General features: G+C 42.8%; 1 protein-coding gene across 2 annotated transcripts in view; it reads right to left on the bottom strand.

Annotated features, from left to right (window-relative positions):
* IMMP2L (inner mitochondrial membrane peptidase subunit 2) overlaps positions 1-22,562 on the bottom strand; it is a 591,726-nt gene that overhangs the window by 89,636 nt on the left and 479,528 nt on the right. The window contains exon 5 of one of the 2 annotated variants that reach the window (XM_077338517.1): positions 21,197-21,299. The exons of the other annotated variant lie outside the window; for it this stretch is intronic. Within the exon in view, the coding sequence (XP_077194632.1) occupies positions 21,197-21,299 (103 nt within the window). The remainder of the gene's footprint in view (positions 1-21,196; positions 21,300-22,562) is intronic. 2 annotated transcript variants of the gene reach the window in all.

Below are 22,562 nucleotides of genomic sequence, written 5' to 3'. Positions count from 1 at the left end.
GAGAGCTGCCCCAAACTGCACACCAGCCCTCCTTCCCTCCTACAAACCAGCCCTAATTACCTGCTCTGCCTCCTGCTGTGAGGCGCACGTAGAGACACGCAGCAAGAGGGAGAGAAAGGGACACAGAGAGAGATCTGCACCTCTTGGTGTTCCCTGGGTCCTAGCGCCCATTGCATTTCTCCTTGCAATGGGCTTTCTTGCTAGTCTTCTAATAACATAAGTGACTTACCAGTGACCATTTATGCACTGGGAACTTCACTGCCCCAGCTCCCGTGCAAGAGCACAAATCGGGGGTGGATAGGGTGCACCAGGCCAAATTCTCCCTTGTGTGAGTTCAGGAAGAGGTGGGGCAACCTGCCACGAGTAAATCTCCAGCCTGCAGACCAGCATGAAACCTCCAGTGCATAAACGGTCAATAAGTGACCATGGAGCTACCACTGAACTCCAGGTTCTGTTCCTTAACTCTTGTATTTTTATGCTGATTGAGGTCCATTCATAATATTCTAATAACTGCCTCATCTCTACTAAAATTGCTCCATTAATTATGCATCTTAATTCTAGCTAAACCTTTCTGGCAATTAACACCCCCACCCCAGTAACCCCCTTTCTCTACCTATATGTTTGGCTGAGGAAATTCTATTCACCTGCATGAGGGATTTGGCCCAACTCACTGCTCATTTGGCAAATCAGGCCAAATTCCCACTGGTGCACTATGTCAGTGCCTGTCCAGGGCGGTCCCAGGTCTGGAGAACTCAGGTCCTGGGTTGGCCTGTGGCAAGGGAACATGGATAAGTCAGCATTCCCTTCTTTGCTGCGGGACTATGTCGGTTGGCCTACAGCAAGGGAACATAGATAAATCAGTGTCCCCTTCTTTACTGTGGGGCTCATTGGGGCCAATGTCAGGCCTGGGCCATGCATCTGCCGAAGAATCGGGTTGTCCTGGTCTGGTTCCTGCCCACCCACACATGAGTACAGTGTCCCAGAAGGGGAAAATGTATATTACATATGTGCAGAAGCTTGTTTTATATTACAGTCTAATTTAGAACCTTTCATGGAAATGGCAATTGATTTCCAAACATATGCTACTATTATCAGCTGCAATGTTGTGAACTCAACAAGGAAGTAAAGAATCTCGGTCCTATCATTAATCCCAAATCTGGAATAGTACTAATGTTGAGAGAAAAAAACTAAGCATTTCATAATCAGGTATTTATGCGTAGAATGGGTTCCCAGCTGTAAGTTTGGGGTAGTGCCTGTGGAGGGGGTGGTGGTGAGGGGAGGGGCTTTGCCAGGGTATAATGTCACTGAGTCCAAAGTAGACATTTTCTTAAAGAAAACAAATCTCAGTCATCTAGAGATGAACCATAATAGCAAGCAATCTTCAAGCTCCATCTGTAAGCTGGCAACATTATAGGTAGGGATCCTATCAAATCCTACCAAATTTCATAAGCTTGCTGATCTCCATTTCTATTTTTGCTTTACCCATGTGTGAACTGAACCCACAAAGCTAAAGTTTGCTCATCCCTTTTTCTGCAAAATGTACACATTTTTCAACATTTATGCACATTAATGGCATGCACTGTGCACATCGGTTCTACTACAAAGCCTCTAAATTGTGTAAAAATACATTAAAATCCTATAAATCATCATTACCGGTCATGAAGTGTACATATTAAATACTTGTCAGAAGATGTTCTCAGTGACAACATCCAGAAACAAAAACAATCACAAATGACAAAAACCACCATCTCTCATTATGTGCCATATCAATAGCTAAAGTTATATAATTATTTTTTAATCCACTAATTATTTTCACAATGATTAAAGTTCCCTGGTGATGGCTTTTAACACAAGGAAGAACCAGTATCATAACCCTCTAAACAGTTGTCCATACAATAATCACTTCACTGGCCATAAACGAATCAAGAGAAAACAGACTTCCTTAAATTACATCACAAATTAGGTATAGGTTTTTAAAGAAATCCAGTTTCTGTTTTCTCAAATCTGATTTAAAGGCTGATATTTCAGGTTCTATTATAACTTGACAGAAACAATGTCCACTGACAAAACCACTGCAAACATAAAGATGCTTACAGTGCAAACAATCTCATGAAACTTGCTAACACTGTTTATATTATATTAGCCATATGATGGTAAAGGCTCCAAAGCCAGTGAAAAGAGCTATATGTAAGGGCTTTATATTTATTGCCATTTACGCTATATAGCTACCATTCTCAAAGAGGCAATGGCAGTTAATAGAGCAGAAATATTATTCACCCTAGATCAGTTTTGACGAGTAACAAATTAGACCAGATAATTAACTACAACCTAATCTTTCCCTTTCTGTGCAATCCAGTTGCCATCCATTTGTCAGTAAAACACCCATCTTGCCATGTATACCAGTCATCAATCAAGCTAAAACAGAAGTTGCACGTGGGATGTTACGCCACCTAGATTATGATCAGAGCATTTTAAACACCAATTTAGTTGGCAGTGATGCCATTACATTTTTAAAAAAGGTGAGATCATGGCACATACCTCTGCATAGACATGTATAGACCAAAAGTCTCATTGAAACAAACCTTCAAGATGAATTTTGTGTTTCCTTCATTGTACTAGTTTTTGCTTTATTTTATTTCCCTCCTTCCATTTAGCCATTCAGTTCCTCTGACAGAATGGCATTTCTGCTTACAGAAGATGGAGCAATGATAGCCACTCATTCTCCCCTTCCACTGCATACTCTGAACTAGATCCAGATTAAGTATGTCATGGTAGAATTGAACTTCTCTACCTCCTTTCTTCTACTGCAACCCACTGATCTCCATGAAATGCTGTTCCTGGGGGATAGAGAACCTCTGAGATGGCATGAGGGGAGGACAGCAAAAGGTAGAGGGAAGTGAGGGAGACTGCAGATTTAATTTGGATCCAGCTCTGTACAGCTCTTAAAACTCTGCTGATCCCAGGAACAAAAGTTATGGGGAGACTCAGTAGTTTGCACAGAAAGAAGAGGCAGGGAAGTCCATCTCTACAAGGTCCACAGATAGTTGCACTCATACCACTAGTCAGGATATACGATGTTAATAAATGATTTTGAAAGCAACACATATATGAACATTTTCTGAATGTAGAACTGTGTTCTGCTATATTTTAAAAGATGTTAGGCTGTAAAGGGAAAGCAATAATTTGTAGTCATTTGGACCATTTATGCACTGGGGGTTTCATGCTGGGCTGCAGGCTGCAGTTTTAGTCGTGGCAGACTGCTCCACCTCTTCCTGCACCCACATGGGGGAGCATTTGGCCCAGTGTGCCTCATCTGCCCCCGATTTGTGCTCCTGCATGAAAGCTGTGGCAGTGAAGTGCCCAGTGCATAAATGGTCTTGGAGAGTCCTCAAGCTAAGCATCTTAATAAAACTCTAGACCACAGGAGTAGAAAGAAAAGTCTTGTGTCACTTCAGAATAGCTGGTGTATTGTACAAAGTCCTCCAGTGTACTTTTGACCCTATTTAATCTGTTATGAGCAAGTTTTTTGGAGGAAACAAAAGTGAGAAATTTGAATTTCTTTAGGTTTTCAGACAATTTCAAGGTTAGAAAGCCATGACTAAAGCAGTTTGAAAGCTGCATAAACCTTAATAGCTCCAAAAGAAATCCATTTGCTGCTGGCATAATTTTTAAGGCTTTGCATGCATATTTTGTTTTTGAAAAAAATAGCAAGCAGTAAAAAATCTTTTATATTTAAAATGGCTGCATGCTTAATTCATACATTGTGGATAGAGATTCATGATGTGACTTTTAGGTGCATGAAGTACAATTGAAGAACTGCTATTTTAGGAAGAATTATGGGCTTGCATCCAGCAATGTACAAGTAGAAATCTAAACAGGCCTAGCATAGTTCAACTTGCACACAATCTTAAGCAACATGTATTTGGGCAGAGTATCACCCCTCTCTAAGTCAATGGGCTTTAAAAGGCATAGCTGATTAGGATGGCAATATAAGTGACCTGCAATTGTCAAAGAGCTAGGACAGCCTTTTTCAACCTTTGAACCATAGAGGAGCACCTGAAATAATTTTTCAGGCTTCAAGGAGCCCTGGAAGTGATGTCAGCTGACCACACCTCCCTGCCATGCCCCCTAGAAATGACATGTCACTGGAAGAGACATCATCACCCAACTTAACAGGCACACTCAAGGAGAACAGGGGGAGAAAGACAAGAGAAGGTTTAAGGTGAAAGTAGGCATTCAGGCTCCACCTCTTCCCTGTCAGGTGCCTCTGCTCCCCCCTTTCCTGTTTTCTCCTTCTTAGGGTGGGCTCCACTTGCCCCTTGTAGAGGTGTCAAAAACATCGTCGCTCTGATCACCGCCTTCCTTTCCCCTCTCCAGTGTTCCCCTTGAAATGTAAAAGCAGGAGCTTTGCTGGCTCCAACAGTCTCACACCCCACTGACTTCATAAACTCTCAGGAAAAGGTCGCTTCTGGTGCTCCTGTTGAAGGGGGGGGAATGGTCTATTCCTGTGGCTATAAAAACCTGGGTCTGATCTAAGAGTCAATTTTCCTGTATACGTGTTGCCTTGGCTGAGTGAACTGTCTGTGCGTCCCGCTTTCAATAAACCAACTTTCTGGTGAAGTGCCGAGTGTTGGTAGTCACTGGACTTGGAGATCAAGTAGGGGACCGCGACTGCATCTAACTGCTGGGGTTCGTGACATTTCCAAGTGCATAAAGCATGAGAGAACTCACTCATACTTGGAAGGGGGAGCAATGGAAAAGGCCAGTTCCCCAGCTTCTGGCCAAGTCCATCAAGGCAGGCAGGGAAAGGCTTCAGACCCCTTCCAAAGCTCCCATGGACCCTCAGGGTTCCACGGACCCCTGGTTGGTAATCCCTGAGCTAGAATGAAGCACTGACATGTGCTAAGGGAGCTGAAATAGGCTTAAGACAAGAAGAAAAGGATTTAGATAATCCCACTAGTTAATATTGGTGGCCAGTCTACTGGCAGAATCTCAGCAAGGAAGGACCCACACAAGATATTATAAAAACCAAAGAGCTTTTCAGGCCCTCTGCATGTATTTTCTAGAGTTAGCTTTGTAAGTTTTCTGCCTGAAGGGCTTCATTCTAGTTAGTTGTTTTTGCCTTCAGACCAGCTAGGCTGTTTTACACACACATTGGATTAATGAACTCTCAATGTACTACAGCAGTCATTTGCAACTGGATTTTCCTGTGTTCAATGCTATTACCAATGTGTGTGAAAAACAGCAGGATTTTAAACCAGGGTTTTGAATTCTAGTCTGTAATTAACAGTGTATGTATGTATTCAAAAGTGATCCCAAACTGCTTCTGAATTATGGCTATGAATTAATAACCTGCCAAATGTTCAATTGTTAATACCTTCACTCAGGTTTTGCAAGCCCATGCTTCCTTGATCGAGTGAATGGGTCTTCCTCTTTTCCTACTGCTTAAAACTTTTCCTGGCATTATTGTCTTTTTCAATTAGTCTTTTCTCATAATGTGACCAAAGTTTGGTAATTACCAGAACCTTTAGTCTGATTCGGAATTCAACTGGCAACCATTGCAGTTGGTGGAGAATGGGCCAGATGTGGGACCTCCACGGTGTTGCAGTGAGGATCCTGGCCACTGCATTTTGAACCAGCTGTAGTTTCCAGATCAAGGCTAAGAGCAGGCCTGCATAGAGCGAGTTGCAGAAGTCTAGTCTAGAGGTGACCGTCGCATGGATCACTGTGGCTAGGTGTTCTGGGGCCAGGTAGGGCGCTAGTAGGTTGGTAGAATGCCAGCCGCGCTACCTTTGTTATCTGGGCTTCCATTGTGAGGGAAGCGTCCAGAATCACGCCTAGATTCCTGGCAGAGTCAGCCGTAGAGAGCTGCACACCATCCAGGGCAGGCAGACACGCTTCCTCGCATGGGCCCTTCCTACCCAGCCACAGGAAGGATTGAGCTTCAGACTCTGCTTGAGCCATCTCATCACTGCTTCCAGGCAGCTGGCTAATGCTTCTGGGGGAGAGTCAGGGTGGCCATACATCAGGAGGAAGAGCTGGGTGTCATCTGCATATTGATGGCAACCCAGCCCAAACTTCCATACCAGTTGTGCGAGAGGGTGCATGAAGATGTTGAATAGGATAGGAGAGAGGACTGCTCCCTGTGGGACTCCACAAATAAGTTATGGGCGGTCTGATGTTTTCTGTCCTATTGCAATCCTCTGTCCACGATCCTAGAGGAAGGAGATCAACCACTGAAGGGCTGTCCCTCGTATTCCGGCATCGATGAGGCGGCGAGCTAGAAGCTCATCATCATCAGCAATCCTATCCTATCCTTATCCATGGCTCCTCTATATATTTGTGAAACAGCCTGGGGTGGTGGAACAAGTCCAATGTGTCCAAGTTGGAATAGGGCCAACTTCTGAACATCTCTTTCCTGGCTTCCAGACAACCCTCGGATCTCCTGGCTCCACTGCACATGCCACACAATAAAGAAATACTTAATAAATAACCACAGCAGCCAGGCATTAATTATGAAACTCTACAGCATCACCAGGTGGTCTGGATAAAATAAATAAAGGAGCTGAGTGTCTTCAGTATATTGATGACAGCATACAAACCCATGAATGATTTCCCCAAAAGGGCTGTTTGTAAAACCCGAATAGAACGAGGAATAGGCCTGTGTCTTGTGGAACCCCAAAGGACATGCTTTGTCACTGATGACAATGCCTCTCTCACAGCAACGGATTCTGCCCATATAGAACGATCTAAACAATCCAAGGAATGTTCCTCAATCCACCTCCAAATGCTCAAAAAGGATGGCATGATCAGTGTTATCAAAAGCCACTGATAAGTCACATATAAGAATAATAAAGAGGCATGGCTCTTGTCAACATCTGAAATGGAGATCAGTGATTTTTAAAAAAGGCAGCAATCACTGTCTAAAGACAATGGAGACATCCTTATTTATTTATTTATTTATTTATTTAATTATTTAATTATTTATTTAATTATTTATTTATTTATTTATTTGATTGACTGATTGATTGATTTCTATATCGCCCTTCCATATGGCTCAGGGTGGTTTACATACAACATGGGGGATGCATGGCAAATGCCTGGTGGAGGAGCTCCCTTTTGCAGGCCCTGTGGAATTTTGGGAGTTCGGACAGGGCCCTGATCTCTTCAGGGAGCTCGTTCCACCAGGTGGGGGTCAGGACAGAAAATGTTCTGGCCCTCGTTGAAGACTGACATACTTCTTTGGGGCCAGGGATCACTAGCCAGTTGGCATTGGCAGAGCGTAAAGCCCTTTTGGGGGTATAGGCGAAGAGACGGTCTCTTAGGTACACTGGGCCCAGACCGCATATGGCCTTAAACATAAGAACCAAAACCTTAAACCTGATCCGGAATTCAATTGGAAGCCAATTGAGTTGTTGAAGTACAGGCCGGATGTGAGATCTCCACGGTGTATCGGTGAAAATCCTGGCTGCTGCATTCTGGAACAATTGCATTGTCCGGATCAAAGATAAGGGCAGGCCGGTGTAGAGCGAGTTGCAGAAGTCCAGTCTAGAGTTGACCATCACATGGATCCCTGTGGCTAGGTATTCTGGTGCCAAGTAGGGTGCTAGTAGTTTGGCTTGGCGTAGGTGGTAGAAGGCCTGCAATGCTACTGACCTGTGCCTCCATGTAAAGAGAGGCATCGAGGATCACCCCCAGGTTTCTGTCAGAGTGGGTAGGCATGTTTCCTCATTTGGTCCCTTCTTACCCAGCCACAAGGGTTGAGCTTCAGACGACTCTGCTTGAGCCATTTTGTCACTTCTTCCAGGCATCTGGCTAAGGTTTTTATGGGGTCCTCATCCCATAGCCAGGCCAGAACAAAAGGGATCTACAGCAGATTAATTATTCAGGAAGCCCTGGAGTTCTTCAGCAACTACTTTATTTGTCATCTTGTCCAGAAATGACAGATTAGAGAATGTGAAATAATTGGCCATATTATTCTTCCCTAGGGATAAATTTTTAAAGTAGTGAACCAATGACCACCTGTTTCTTGATCAAGGAAGGGAGTCATGGGTCACTGACAGATTTATGAAAGATAGAGAGTCACTGATATGAACTTTCCTTGCTTCTTTCCTTTCCAACTTTTAAAACCATTTTCAGTCTTTCCCCTTTCCGGCACACACTAGCCTAGGTATGGAAGCTAGTCCTCTTAGCAACCTGCAAAATGGACATTGGGATATCATCATATCATAACACGAAAGCTTAGTAGCATGATTACAATAGCTCAAATGGACAAGGATCCGGAGTACAAGGGGTGGTCTTCACAGATCCCAGAATTCTGTTAACATTTATAATTGTAGCTGAAGCAAAATGATCCATAAATGGACCATACAGTGTACTGGACTTTTCTAGTATCTGAGCTATATTACAACAAGCATCCAAATCAGAATGTATTTGAGAAATTTTCTCCACAAAAGAAAACAAACAAAAACCACCACAACACCTACAAAAGTGTCACAATTAGTGACACATTTAGTCATTGGTCCCTGAGAATTTAAAGGTTCAGACTTGGGGTCAGCACATGCTAAAATAGCTAAAACAACTGAGCCAGGCATGAAATTCTGAATGGCCTTTGATCCTTCAAAACTTCAAAACAAGGCAGGTAGGAGGAACTAGGGCAGGTGGGAGGAAGCTGCCAAAAAAGAGAAAGAAGAAAAGTAGGGATAGAGTGGGGAAAATGAGGAATCTGTGCCCTGCCCTTGTTCTTTTGAATAGAAAACTTCAGGATTGAATGCTTATTACGAGGAAAGTAAAGATGTCCAGAATATTAGGATAACTTCTTGGGTATGCTTAAAAATATGAGTTTGTGAAAGAAAGAAAAAAAAGGGGGGGGGGAGTAGGGAATTGGCATGCTCCTAAGAATCAAGAAGATTTCCCTGCAATTTATCCCTGTCTCCAGTTCCTTGTGAGCTTCCAGCTAGTTCCATTCTGAATTTAAATCAAATTATGCACCCTTCCCTGAGTATTGCAGGTTTATGTTAAATACAAGTCAGCAACTGTTAATCTTATAAAGAACTATATTTCAGTGTGCTTTCAATAGTCCTTCACCATAATACAACTGGATAAATTGCTCTTGACAACAGCACAATCAAGATTTACAGTTTTCCCTTCAGAAAATGCTACATTTTGCAGCTGCAAAACATAAGCAGCAACAAAAAACAGATTTTTTTTGTTTTACTTCTCCCTTGGGTCCCCTTAAAGCATTTCAGGAAGAGGTCAAAGTTGTGCTAGAAAGGTCAAGCATTACAGTCTGAAGATCTCTTGGTTAGAATATTTCCCTTTATAGACCTAGGGATTTCCCTCCCTGTTAGTCCAGTCAGGTTTCTCTTCTTTGCATTATCAATGTTATATATCTAGATATAGAAGATACATATATCTCTTCTGTTCATCAACCTTTGTTCATGTGGCTCTCCCATGCTGAGTAATTTATCCTCATAACATGCACAACAAAATGCTAGAAATGACGTATGGAGGACTAGTTTCTATAATGTTCATTCATCCTGAATAATTTCAGTCTGCAGAGGTGAAACTCTAGCCCTAATGAACATAGATCGGTCCCTAATGGATTAATAATTGAACCATGTTCACTTAGTCATCATGCCAAACAACTGCAGGGTTACTTGGCAAATCTCCTTTCTATCCAACCTGACACATTAGAATGAACACGTTAGAAATACTTCTAAAGTATTTCCCTGCTATAAAAATATTTTAAACTCTATTCTAAAAGCTGTTGAGTTAGGACACGAATATGTATTTTGTTAAAGGCTTCCTGTAAACTTACATTCCTCTATGGCTTGAGTGGACCCCACTATGGTTTGAGTGCATGTCAATTGATAAGAACACATGTTGCCCATTCTGAAGGGGTTTTGTTGGCTGGCAATTTCTTTCCAAGTACAATTAAAAATGCTGACCTTGCTTTAATGTGACAAGGTTACCTAAGAAGACATCTTTTACCACACAAACCTGTCTGAATATTAAAATTAGATACTGAGCCTCTGTTTAGGAAGCAGGTAATCCTGGGTATTATGCAGCATTTGTTCCCACTCTGATTAGACCAGTATTGGAAAAGGGTGGCTCCAAGCCACCTCCCACTACTAAAGGTCCTGTCTTTATTAGAGAAATAAAGATGCCTGGCAAACCTCCCATATCTACCACTGAAACAGGGCTGGGTGCTGGGGCTACTGCTGCATCAAAAAGTATGCGGAGGAGGTGGGGAGATTTAAATTGCTACCCCCCCCTGGGACCAAAAACAACCCCCCAACAAATGAGCACTGGATGAATGGGAGAGAAGGCAACAGCCAAGGGTATGCATCTGGATCGGAGCCCTGATTGGAGCTATAAGCCACTGAGTCAGATTGGAGTGCCGTTAATGCTTTTTTCTTCTTTGCTGTTTCCGCTTTATTTACTTTATTCCTTGGCTGCCTGAAAAAGTTTCCTGCAATGAGGCTTCTCCTCTCTTCCCAGTAATACTTTCTGGTTCAGTAAAGTATGCAGTGCTTCCCTGCAGTTTGTGGTGGGAGTAACCACAGCCAACTCAATCCATTGAAGGCAGGCATCCTTACCAAATAGATACACCTACATCTCTTTGTGGCGCAGGGTGGTAAGGCAACTGACATGCTGTCTGAAGCTCTGACCATGAGGCTGGGAGTTCGATCCCAGCAGCCGGCTCAAGGTCAACTCAGCCTTCCATCCTTCCGAGGTCAGAAAAATGAGTACCCAGCTTATTGGGGGGGGGGGTATAACGGTAATGACTGGGGAAAGAAATGGCAAACCACCCTGTATTGAGTCTGCCAAGAAAACGCTAGAGTGCATCACCCCAAGGGTCAGACATGACTTGGTGCTTGCACAGGGGATACCTTTACCTTTACCTTGTACTTCTCTTGAAGGTGCACAAATAAATAAATAAAGAAACATACTTCTGATCTGGAACAAGGTACTTTTTGGAAGCTTGTATGTGCAGTCTCCCTAGTGTTATACATCTTTATTATCGGGGGGGGGGGGCTTTTATCTCCTCCATATATATCAGCTTTTTAAAAGCCTTGCATTAAATTAAACTCTGTCTTCCTGGCTCTGGTTTTCTTCACTCATAATTTCCAATAGACTAGTAGTATTCTTCTAATGGCAGAAAGTGAAGAGGAACTAAAGAGCCTGTTGATGTGGGTGAAGGAGGAGAGTGCAAAAGTTGGCTTGAAACTCAACATCAAGAAAACAAAGATCATGGCAGCCGGCCCTCTCAATTCCTGGCAAATAGATGGGGAAGAAATGGAGATAGTGACAGATTTTATTTTCCTCGGCTCCAAGATCACTGCAGATGGGGACTGCAGCAAAGAAATTAAAAGACGCTTGCTCCTAGGGAGGAAAGCTATGGCAAATCTAGACAGCATCCTAAAAAGCAGAGACATCACCCTGCCAACAAAAGTGCGTTTAGTCAAGGCTATGGTATTCCCAGTTGCAATGTATGGCTGCGAAAGTTGGACCATAAGGAAGGCCGAGCGTCAAAGAATTGAGGCTTTTGAACTCTGGTGCTGGAGACGACTCTTGCAAGTCCCTTGGACTGCAAGGCGAACAAACCGGTCAGTCCTAGAGGAGATCAGCCCTGACTGCTCTTTAGAAGGCCAGATCCTGAAGATGAAACTCAAATACTTTGGCCACCTCATGAGAAGGAAGAACTCCCTGGAGAAGAGCCTAATGCTGGGAGTGATCGAGGGCAAAAGAAGAAGGGGACGACAGAGAATGAGGTGGATGGATGGAGACACTGAAGCAGTAGGTGCAAACTTAAAAGGACTCCAGGGAATGGCAGAGGACAGGAAGGCCTGGAGGATCATTGTCCATGGGGTCGTGATGGATCGGACACGACTTCGCACATAACAACAACAAAAGTATTATTCTCTTTATAGAAACTTCTGCAGATTGTTCTTAATATGCTGTATGATAACAGAACCCTTTATTGATGCAGTCAATCATTCAGACTACTTCTTCCTTAACTAATTTATTATTTATACTACTTTATTGGAGTTTATTAAACTTTATTAAAATATTCACTGCATGTAAAAGAGGCTAGAGGCCTGATTACTCCGATCACCTGCTCCAACTATTGAAGCGATTTAGTCCAGTACATAGAGAACTATACCTGATTTATGATACCAGGGTGTAAACTGCACAAAGCTTTTATTCCAATCCCAGGTCGATTCAGTCCCTGCCGTCTACACAGAATGTGATTTCCATTTTGATTTTGGGTGACAACAAACATGATTGATCCGGAGTCTGCAACAAACATGATTGATCCAGAGTCACCATACCATTTCTTCGCAATATCCAGGAGTGCTTTTAATCCTCAATATTGGAAGAATCGAATTGAGAAAGCATGAGAAAGCACTGACAGTTCTGATTGGCCACGCCTGCCAAGTCTGTTAGCTTTTCTTAAAGAAGAAGCCCTAATTTTCTTTCTGTAGAAGCTGCAGAAGCCCTCACTTCTGTGGACAGAGATTTGCCTCATGGTTTTTTTTCTCCCTTCTCTGTTGTCTTCAATCGCCCCCCATTCAAGCGAAGGAAGGAAGGAAGGAAGGAAGGAAGGAAGGAAGGAAGGAAGGAAGGAAGGAAGGAAGGAAGGAAGGAAGGAAGGAAGGAAGGAAGGAAGGAAGGAAGGAAGGAAGGAAGGAAGGAAGGAAGGAAGGGGCTCTGTCTGGGCTTGGCTCCCCCCTCCCCTTCTGAGCTTCCCTAACTAGTGCAGAACACTTTTCTGTTTCAGTGGGGGGGGGGGAGAGGAAGACCGAGTTCAAATCAATCTGAATTCAGCAGGATCCACACCGGAAAAAAATAATGTAAGTGCAGAATCAGCCCAGGTCTCTCTGTTAAACCTCTCTTTTCCTTCCCCATTTTGTATTTTTTTCAAGTAATAATAAGGGAAATTATTTTCTTTATTTCATTGTATCTGAGAAAGTAAGCTCTGACTCATGAAAGCATGATACTAGGATACATTTTATTAGTTTTTAAGATGCCACTTGACTTTTGTTTTGTATCAATAGACTAACATGGCTACCTCACTGAAATTAAACTACTTGCCTGGGCAATTAATAAGTCATTATTAGCAAGAAGGTCTCCACTATAGTGTATCACAATATATACAAAAGCAAGCCAAGTATGTGAGCAAGCTTGTAATATGCAAGTGACATTGCATGAATATTTAAGCTAACAAAATCTATTATTTTCATTGCTAAATTCAGGTCAGGTAATATAGCTATCTATAGAACGCACAACATTTTAATCAGCAGATTTTGGGGGAAGTCTAACTGCCTCAGCTGCCTAAGTAGAAGTTTAAGGAAGTAATTTTCTAAGTCAGATTGTAATCCAAAATTGAATACAGAGATGGAAATGTAAATGTGATGAATGTGTAATCTGTAAAACCATGACCCAGGAAGTCTAATATCAATTCACACATATAAGGAGTTATGGATGCATGACAGATGCCTGGAGTGGAAAAGCGGGATCCAAATATGATAAATTCTTCCAATTTCCACTAAACTAAATAGAATAATATACTTCTATATTATGACCTGTGTGGGAAATTTTATTATTGTATTGAAATCTTTATTATTTTATTGAAACTCCAGGCCAGAAAGACAAAAACCATGAATGCTAAAACCTTGGATGTATGGATTGATTCAAAGTAGTTCCTTGTTATTTTACCTTTTTATAGAGCAAGCCATAAACCACTACAAGCTAGTTTACTGCACTGAACTCAAAATAAACATAATCCCAGTGTTGGCACATAATTTTAAATAGATTATACACTGTAATTTGGCAAGATAAATACATTTACACCTTGAAACTAGGGTCCTCAAATCTGCTTTAAAATTAAACTTTAAATTATTGGTCATCATTCCTGCTGTTTCAAGATAATTTTTAACATCAAGCACAGTAACAACCCCCCCCCCAGTTAGTTTTTGAACAGGACCACATGAGCCACCATGGCATAGGGGTTACAGCAGTGGTCCCCAACCTGCGGGCTGCGGCCCGGTGCCGGGCCGCGAAGGCCATGGCGCCGGGCTGCGGCTCCCTCTCCCCGACCCCCCCCCGCAGTAAAAAGCTTCTTACTGCGGGAGGGCGGGGAGAAGGAATCAGGGCCGGCCGCGCCCATGTGGGCGCGGCCCGATGCGCGGGCGCAGCACCCGGGCACACCCCGATGCGTGGGCGCGGCCCGCGGGCGCAGCCCGATGCGTGGGCGTGGCCCGTGCGGGCCGCGCCCCGATGCCCTGCCGGTCCCCAACCTCAGAAAGGTTGGGGACCACTGGGTTACAGTGTCAGGCTAGGATCAGGGAGTCCCAGGGGCTTTTCGCACCGGGATCTTTTTAGCAAATTGGTTGCTGAATGAAAAATCGCCATTTAAAATAGTGGAATTCGTCGTTATGCATACCTGCCTTTGTAGTGGAATCCAGTTGCGTTTTGTAGCGTTTCCCACAGGCTTCCGGTCTCGGCAAAAATCGCTAGAAAGGAAGCGCTCTTGCCAAGCTCGTCCCGCCCCTGGCTGTCAAGCAGCCAATGGGCAGCCGTTAGCATGCTCCCAAACAGCCCCTTTCCTTTTTAGAAAGTTTTTTTAAAAAAAAAACCAGACCCATTGCAACGAATCTGTGTTGATTCGTTGCAACGGAGAGACCCATCCAGCTGCCTGGTGTGTTTGAGCTGTCATTTATTCGTTGCCACGCTCCCTCCGAGTGAAAACCCCCCCCCCTCTCACGGGCCCGATTTTCGGCTGAAAATCCAATGGGCAGCCGTTAGCATGCTTCCAAACAGCCCCTTTCCCTTTAAGAAAGTTTCTTTTTTTAAAAAACCAGACCCATTGCAACGAATCTGTGTTGATTCGTTGCAACGGAGAGACCCATCCAGCTGCCTGGTGTGTTTGAGCTGTCATTTATTCGTTGCCACGCTCCCTCCGAGTGAAACCCCCCCCCTCTCACGGGCCCGATTTTCGGCTGAATGAATGTGTAAAAAATAAAGGGAAAATACATCAGCAAACGGGCTTCTCTTGTTTGTGCTTAGTGACTGAAGGGGAGGGACTGAAGCCGGGGAAGCCTCTAAACAGAGGCTCGCTGGTGCGTTTATCCCCGCTCGCTCGGAGAAAAAAAAATGGCGATCGCTTCGCCGGAAGATCAGAGGAGAGAACCAGGGAGGGACTTTGTAGAAACCGCAACAATGTTAACGCACAGGTCTTTTTCGCTAGTGTTGCAGATTGGTTGCAGGAGTGTATCGCTTTCCGGAGGGTGAATCCACTTTTGGGGATTTCCCTGAAAGCGCTACAAGGAAGCGCTTTTTGCAGATCGTTTTCAGGTGTGTGGCAGATTGTCAACGACGTTGTGCATAACGGCAAATCAGTAGCGTTTTCAATTGGCAACCATTGTGCGATTTTGAAGGCGTGCAAAAAGCCCCCCAGATTTCTACTCTGCCATGGAAAGTCACTAGTACCTTTTCTGTATGGCAGTGCCCCTGCTGGGCTGCCATCAGATATTCGATCCAGGGCTGATTGCCTTGGCTTTTCCTGAGTCCAGATGGGAAAGATTTCCCCCACCAGATCCAGTCCACCCTGGATTAGTGCCTCCACAGAAAGCAGTCAGGGCAGAAAGATTCCACTGTGCAGGGGGAGTGTGGGCTGTTTTTTTTTCTGTTTAGGAATGTGGTATTGCTACCATGTTCCTAAAAAAAAAGGCTCAGGTGGCTCAGTGGTGCTGTGCAGCACCATGGAGCCACCTAGAGCATTTTGTGCCTCTTCTGGGACACCGTAGTCAGACCAAGGCGTGGGCAGGAGCTGGACCTGAATGGCCCAATTCTTCCCTGCCAGACGGGCTTGGCCTGACATAGGCCCTGACGATGCCTGCAGCATGGAAGGGAGGAAGGAAATGCAGAAGAATCCGCATTCCCTTGCTATGGGGCAATGGAGAGCCTGAATAGGGTGAGTCACAGGCCAAGCCCAGGCCAGTGCAGACATCATCTGGGCAGAATTTCCTGTGCAAAAAAGGTGTGGGTGATCTTCAGCCAGCCACATTCTCTTAGTCTAATCTTCCCCTCTAAGCTGTTGTGGAGATGAAGAGTGATTAGTACATACTGTACATAGACTAACCTTTTTGATTTAAAGCTAATTTAATGTATGTGGGTTTTACTTATATCTGTTTTAAATTGCCCAAGACCTTGTTGGAGAAGGGTGCCTCGGAAATCCAACGAATGAATGAATAAATAATAAATCTTGTCACACTGAAAGTCAGCAACTTTGATTCACAATCACATAACAATCTGATTGGTATCCTAATTCTAGGATCCTGTCAGAGTGGGAGGAAGAGATTATGTTTGAAATGTATTTTAGTCTATTCTGTTGTGACCTGCCCTGAGACCTTCTGGTGAAGGTGTGGGATATAAATTCCTATATAAGTACCTATATATATATACGAGAAGAACTCATAGAAGTTACCTGTTGTAAGCAAATGAAAACCTACCCCGTGTAAATATTCCAAGCCATCTCTAAAGCCAGTATAATTGCAAGTCAATATTCTCTCTACCTCAACCTTCCTCTAAATTAACAATTATGGCATTTCTTACAAACTGCAGATTAACAGTTTGGAAAACACCAAAGGCTACACTGGTATTCCAAAGTTCCCACAGGCTCAAAAAAAGGTTGGGTACCCCTCTGTTATTCCAGTGTCACTGAGAACTTGTTTAGTAATGGGATCAACATTTATAATTTTCACACCTCCTCCTGCCTGGTCCTTTTAACTGAAGATGCCAGAGATCTATCCTGGTATTATCTGCATAACAAGCAAACACCACTGAGCTACAGCCTCTCTCTCATTTATAATTTTAAGGACTGTCACCAGCCGTATCTCCAGAGTTTGTTTCAAAGAGAGACACATTTTAGAGAGACCATTGTTTATGAGGGTTTGTTCTTGACTTCAGCTAGATTAGACAAGCATAGCACATACAAAAATAAAGAGACAAAGAAATTGCATAGTCATCACTTTAAAATCTGGATGGTTTAAATCCCCTGTGAAACAAACACTTGTTTGGGGCTTGGTGAGAAAACAACCTAACAGATTTTGCCAAAAAAGTTATGTCTCTGCTAAGAGCATTCTCCTTGGAATGGCCCCAGTAGTGTGCCTGAGAACTACGGGCAGTGGACTCCATAAATATCTCACCGAATTGCTGTAGTTATTATTCCTCTATTATTTTCTAATTAAAGCAAAATGTACTTTTGTCTCATAAGAACCTGGTAGCATGCATGGTTAATTTAAAAGGAGAGCACCATCCTAGTCCAGTTAATTGAAGCAAGATTCGCCTATGTAAAATTTTCTCCCCTTTAAATAAAAAAACCCCAAACAAAAAGGCATGGGTCCCTTTAATGGTTATAGCTTGCTGTTCAGTACAGGGTGCCCCCCCCCCTTAAGTCACTATAAATAGCTACTACGGCTTGTTTCAAAAATGTAGATTAAACCAGGCAATATCAAAGTAATAGTATTACAGTACATTTACTGCTTTGCATTGCACAAAGCTGCTCTTTAAATAATAAAGTACAATGAGGTTGTTTAATTGAATCCAACATGCTGCAAAGTAATAAACATCTGCAGCTGCAGCTGCCCAGTTACATCGTGCAGACACCCAAGGTTCTAATTCATCATATTTTTCTATTGCATGGTTATTGCTTCCTATCTTCAATAAAAGTGCTAGATATATTCATCCTGCTTAAAAAATAATTGACATACCCCAACATTTGCCAGGCCCCAAACACTTCTCTTTCCAATGAGATAAAGTTCCTGCTTTATTTGAAAGGCTGCTATTCCCTTTGCATAATTCTTCTAACTTTCATTTTATTTTAAAATAAAATATTGTCAACAAAGTTAAAGCAGTCCAACAGATTAGACAAATGTTCAAAGTTCATTTACTGATATCCACAAAGGAATTTAAGGCTAATCACGTTATGCCGTTTCTAGGTCCATGCTGGGCGGGGATGCTGGAACACCTGTCAGTCTGGCTCACTTGCCATTTGCCAGGGGTTATCAGGAAGCCAGTTAATCCATGGACTATCCAGTTGTTTGCAACCTGTTCATACGTATGAACAGGAATAGGCTACTTGAAGCCATCAAACGATGACCCTCAGCAGATGAAAGCTAAGCTGGGAGTTGGCTTCTGATCATCTGCTGGGAAATTTTTTTCATTACACCCAAAATATTTTGGGAGGAGTGGAAAATCAGGAACTGGAGGACTGGTTCTTCTGATCTCATATCCTGGCAAATTTGCTCCCTCCCAGATTTGCACAGGTGCAGCAAATTTAAATGGAGGGTGGTGATGATGATCTCAAAAACCCAGCTGATTTCCACTTTTCTCCTAACCCCTAGCTCTTGGCTTGGGCTGCAGAGGAAGTGACAGGAATGACTGTCTCCTCTTCCTTTTACAATGGGGAACTATTCAGCTTGAAGGGGGTGGGGGTAGAAAAGAGGTTTTTCTTTACCTCCTTTTGCGACTTAACTGTTTGGCTAATTTATTGAGCATGTTGGTTCAGAACCAGATTCCCAGTTGATCCCCAGATGAGCAAACTTTTTCCAGCAGCCATTTGAGTTCCTCAACAATATCCCTGATCAGCTCACAACCTAATCATGTGTGTTGAACAAGGTAAGTTTGTCTGTTGAAAGAGTTCACTGGGAAATTTGCAGCTTCCCTTTTTCTCTGATTTTATTGTGCTACTTCAGACCAATACGGCTACTCATTTGAATTTGCAGCTTCCCTGTTTGTGTTGGGAGCTTCCACAGATTCTGAAAGTTACTTCTCCAGCACGAGGGGTCCAATGCAGATTAGTACTGTCCTGCATAGTGTTAAGCCTCTCATATGCTGTCCTAAACTGAAATGGCTCCAGGGAACTGCTTTTTGCTCCCCCAGGAAAACTTAAGTGGGGCTACATGTAAGTTTTCACAGTGTGGTAAATAGCAGCTCCCTGGCTCTGTTCAGTCTGGGACAATCCAAAAGTGTGAAGACTGAAGCCCATTTTCCAAACCACTTATGATCCCAATCTGAAAATCCCAATCTGGATCCCAAGCCTAAAAATCATTAGCAGCTCCTAACACTGAAGTACTAGAACACACCTGGTTTAACAGGTCCTGGGATGGATCCAGAAAGTGTAATGTGCTGAAACCCATGGATACCTGCATCAATGCTAATGCAGGAAAACACCACTTCATTATAGAGATTAATAAAGCTTCTGCTCTAAGAGAAATATATGAATCTAATGATTTCCTAACAATTAATTTTCCATCTGGTAGGCAGGCATCACTCAAACATAATTGTCTTATTGTGCAAGCACATATTCCCCAAAACTTATATTTCAATTATCCAAATAAAAATGTTAGTCCCTTAATCTGATCTTCTTCCACTTTTTTGATAGTTTAGATTTACATCCCATAAAGCTTATTACAGTGATCTACACAAAATAACTATGTCTGACATTATCCACATTATGTAAGCTTTTGGGTGAAACTGAAGGCATAGTATCAGGGTCAATAGGGGATGGGCTTAATCCCATCTTCAAAAGATAGAATTTTCAATAGCCATTCTTTCAGAGGGAAATGCACTGATAACACCAAAATTAGAGTTCTGACACAAAGAACATACAGATTCCTCTTTAGGGTGACTTTTTAATAATAAAAGTAGGCCACTGGGTTCCTTTTCACCACAGTGTGCGGTCCTTTCATTTTGCTTTTCTTCTAAAAAGAAAAAGGTATCACAACAGAAGGGAAGTAGGCTATATATGAGGGACTGGACTGTATAATTTCAAAGCTTGATCTATAAGTCAGAGTACTCACAGTGAAGAAAATTTTCTCTCAGATATTAATTTGCCCAATGACAAGTACAACCCGAAGTACAACCTGCGTGGCACCTCACTCCCAATGGGAGATAACTTGGCCTTCGACTGAACGGGGAGGGAGGGGGGCTGGAGTTATAAGAAGGGGCTATTTTTATTGCCTATATCAATTGTTGGAAGGGGGGTTTTATGGGCTTTATTGTGTTTTAATGTTTTTTTTATTATTGTGAACTGCTGTGAGTCCATGTGAAGAGTGGTGGTATATAAATCAACCAACCAATAGATAAATGAATCATTTTGCTACTCAACTGATTATCAATGTTAAACACCGGTGGAAGCATCTTTGGTCCTGATGCAAATACTTATTGGTCATAGTTGCAAGACATAAAATTGCAATACTTTAAATCTATGTGAAACATCAGCAGTACCACATCACTCAAAACACTTTCTCATTCAATGGAGCTAGTTCCCACTTTCATTTACAAATAACTGAAGGATGTACATGCATATGTGGATTAGCCTGTTTCTCTTTCTTCATTTCTCCTTATGCTCCTTCTTTCCCCTATGCTCTGCAAAAACCTCATGTTCCTGATGGTGCCTCCTCCAATCCCTGTGTCATGTCTTTGCTCATGCTGCACAATGCTTAGAATATTCACCTCATCTTTGTTCACTATGTCCAGTGTAAATTTGTATATGTATAACAGCCATCAAAAAAAGGATGAACATTCTTTTCCTTGAAGACCTCTGTCTGGACTTCTTCCTCGGATGACCGTAGCTGCAGATTATTTTTTCCTCCACAGCTTTTTGAAGATCCCATCCTCAAATGTTATTGCCAGTACCTCGTCTTTCTTGCAGACATCTAATATCCAGTATAAAACCTGCGGACCTTTCTAAATCTTGTATATCGGTGATACTAAATAAAAGCCCAAATGTAGTAATAGTAATCATAATCACTACTAAAATAACCATTATTACAAAAATGATAAACAGTTTATGATGTTAAAAGGTTAAATATCAAATACTGCACATGGAAGAATCAGTGGCTCACCCAAGGATGCCTGAAGTTCAGGGACACTATGGTGAGGAAGGGGGTCCTTGCTAAACTGCCCTTTCTATTTTTATAGTTAGAATAAGTTTATACAACACTTGGTTTTTGTACCATGCTTTTTAAAACCTTTTTAGAGATCTTGTTATATATCGCCATTAAGATAAGCAATTATAAAAGCCAATGGTTAACTAGAGAGTTCATCACCATAAGTCAAAAAAGATTGCCAGTACTTAACAATTTTTTTTAATATGATATTGTAGTAAATGTGTACAGCTTACCGGACCGAAAGCATTGCTGTCAAAGCTGTGCCCGTGATGATCCCCTTCAACCCACATATGACCATCTGGTACTTTTACATACTTTGTTTTGTAGCTGATGGTTCTAAAAACAAAAGGAAATCTCACTGTTATTCATCTAAAATTGGATTTTGACTGCAAAGCAAATTGTGATCTCGTTACATCATTATCCACCATCAATATATTAGTATAATGTCCACTCCGGCTTTCATTTTTTTCTCAATTAATATTCTGGTACTCTTTTTCAGATATTTCAGATTTATACATCTAAAAGGGATATGGAAGCAATTTTTCTTTGTAGATGACTTTCTCCCTGGGAGCTAGCAAAAGCAACCTAAAAGCTCTGCCCCAGTATTTAATTTATGTTCAGCAGCATTTAGCTGCAATCTCAGGCCATTTTCAAAGGCAAAGTAGAGTATTTTCAGGGAAAGCCTGCTAAGTGTGCTGCTGGTTCAAGTGGCCACATCCTCCTGAAAACATGTGCTGAACCAAAGCTCCAGAATTATACCTAATAGCTTCAATTCAGTGGTGCAGTTAGGTAATGATAAATTCAGGATTTAATAGTCTTAAGGGCCTCTCTTCTTCCCATTTCAGAGACTCATTACTTCATTGCATGTGTTACTTCATTTAGACAGCAGTCATATGCAAAGTTACCTCTGTGCAGTTCATGACTGGAGTGACTCTGGACAGCACTGTGCTGAGAGAGGATGAGAAAGACCCTGGTTCAATCCTCTTTCTGCCGTATAGCTCTCCGAGGCCGATTCCACACAGCAGTAGCCATGCCAGTCCACCAGTGGTGCGTAGCTGCATAGCTGTATGCTCCACACTTTCTATGTCCCCACAGGGGAAACATTTCAGCCCCAGATCTGCTCTAGCACCAAAATATGTCCCCATAGGGGACACATTTTGTCAGGGCACCTGGTCCCCCTCTGAAATGTATCCCCCTAGGGGACACAGATGCAGTGGAGAGGTTCCACTGTGCAGGGGACAGGGGGTTTATTTTACAGGAAGGTGGGATTGTGTAGAGACAAATTTTTTTAAATGCCTTGGTCTGTCCTGCAGTGTCACAAAGTTCCCCAGAGAAGACCAGGTCATTCCCCCCCCCCGGGCCTCCGTAGGGTGGGGAGGAGCCAGGCCTGGTTGGCCCAGCTCTTCCTGTCAATATTGTCCTGCCAGGGACAAAGGTGTATGCGGATTCTCCTGTGTTCCTTTAGCCCTGGGCAAATGAGCACCTAATCCGTGGCAGGCCCTGGAGGGGGTCAGAATGATGGCTAAATCATGTGGACATGGGAATTAGCCACTCATCCCAGAAGTGACAGCTGTCGCTGTAGGGATTGCTGGAAACTCT

This window comes from Paroedura picta, chromosome 5 (genome assembly GCF_049243985.1).
Source record: "Paroedura picta isolate Pp20150507F chromosome 5, Ppicta_v3.0, whole genome shotgun sequence".
In the NCBI taxonomy this organism is placed as follows: domain Eukaryota; kingdom Metazoa; phylum Chordata; class Lepidosauria; order Squamata; family Gekkonidae; genus Paroedura; species Paroedura picta.
The sequence above is the reverse complement of the archived record's forward strand: the minus strand, read 5'-3'. Positions and strand labels throughout refer to the sequence as shown.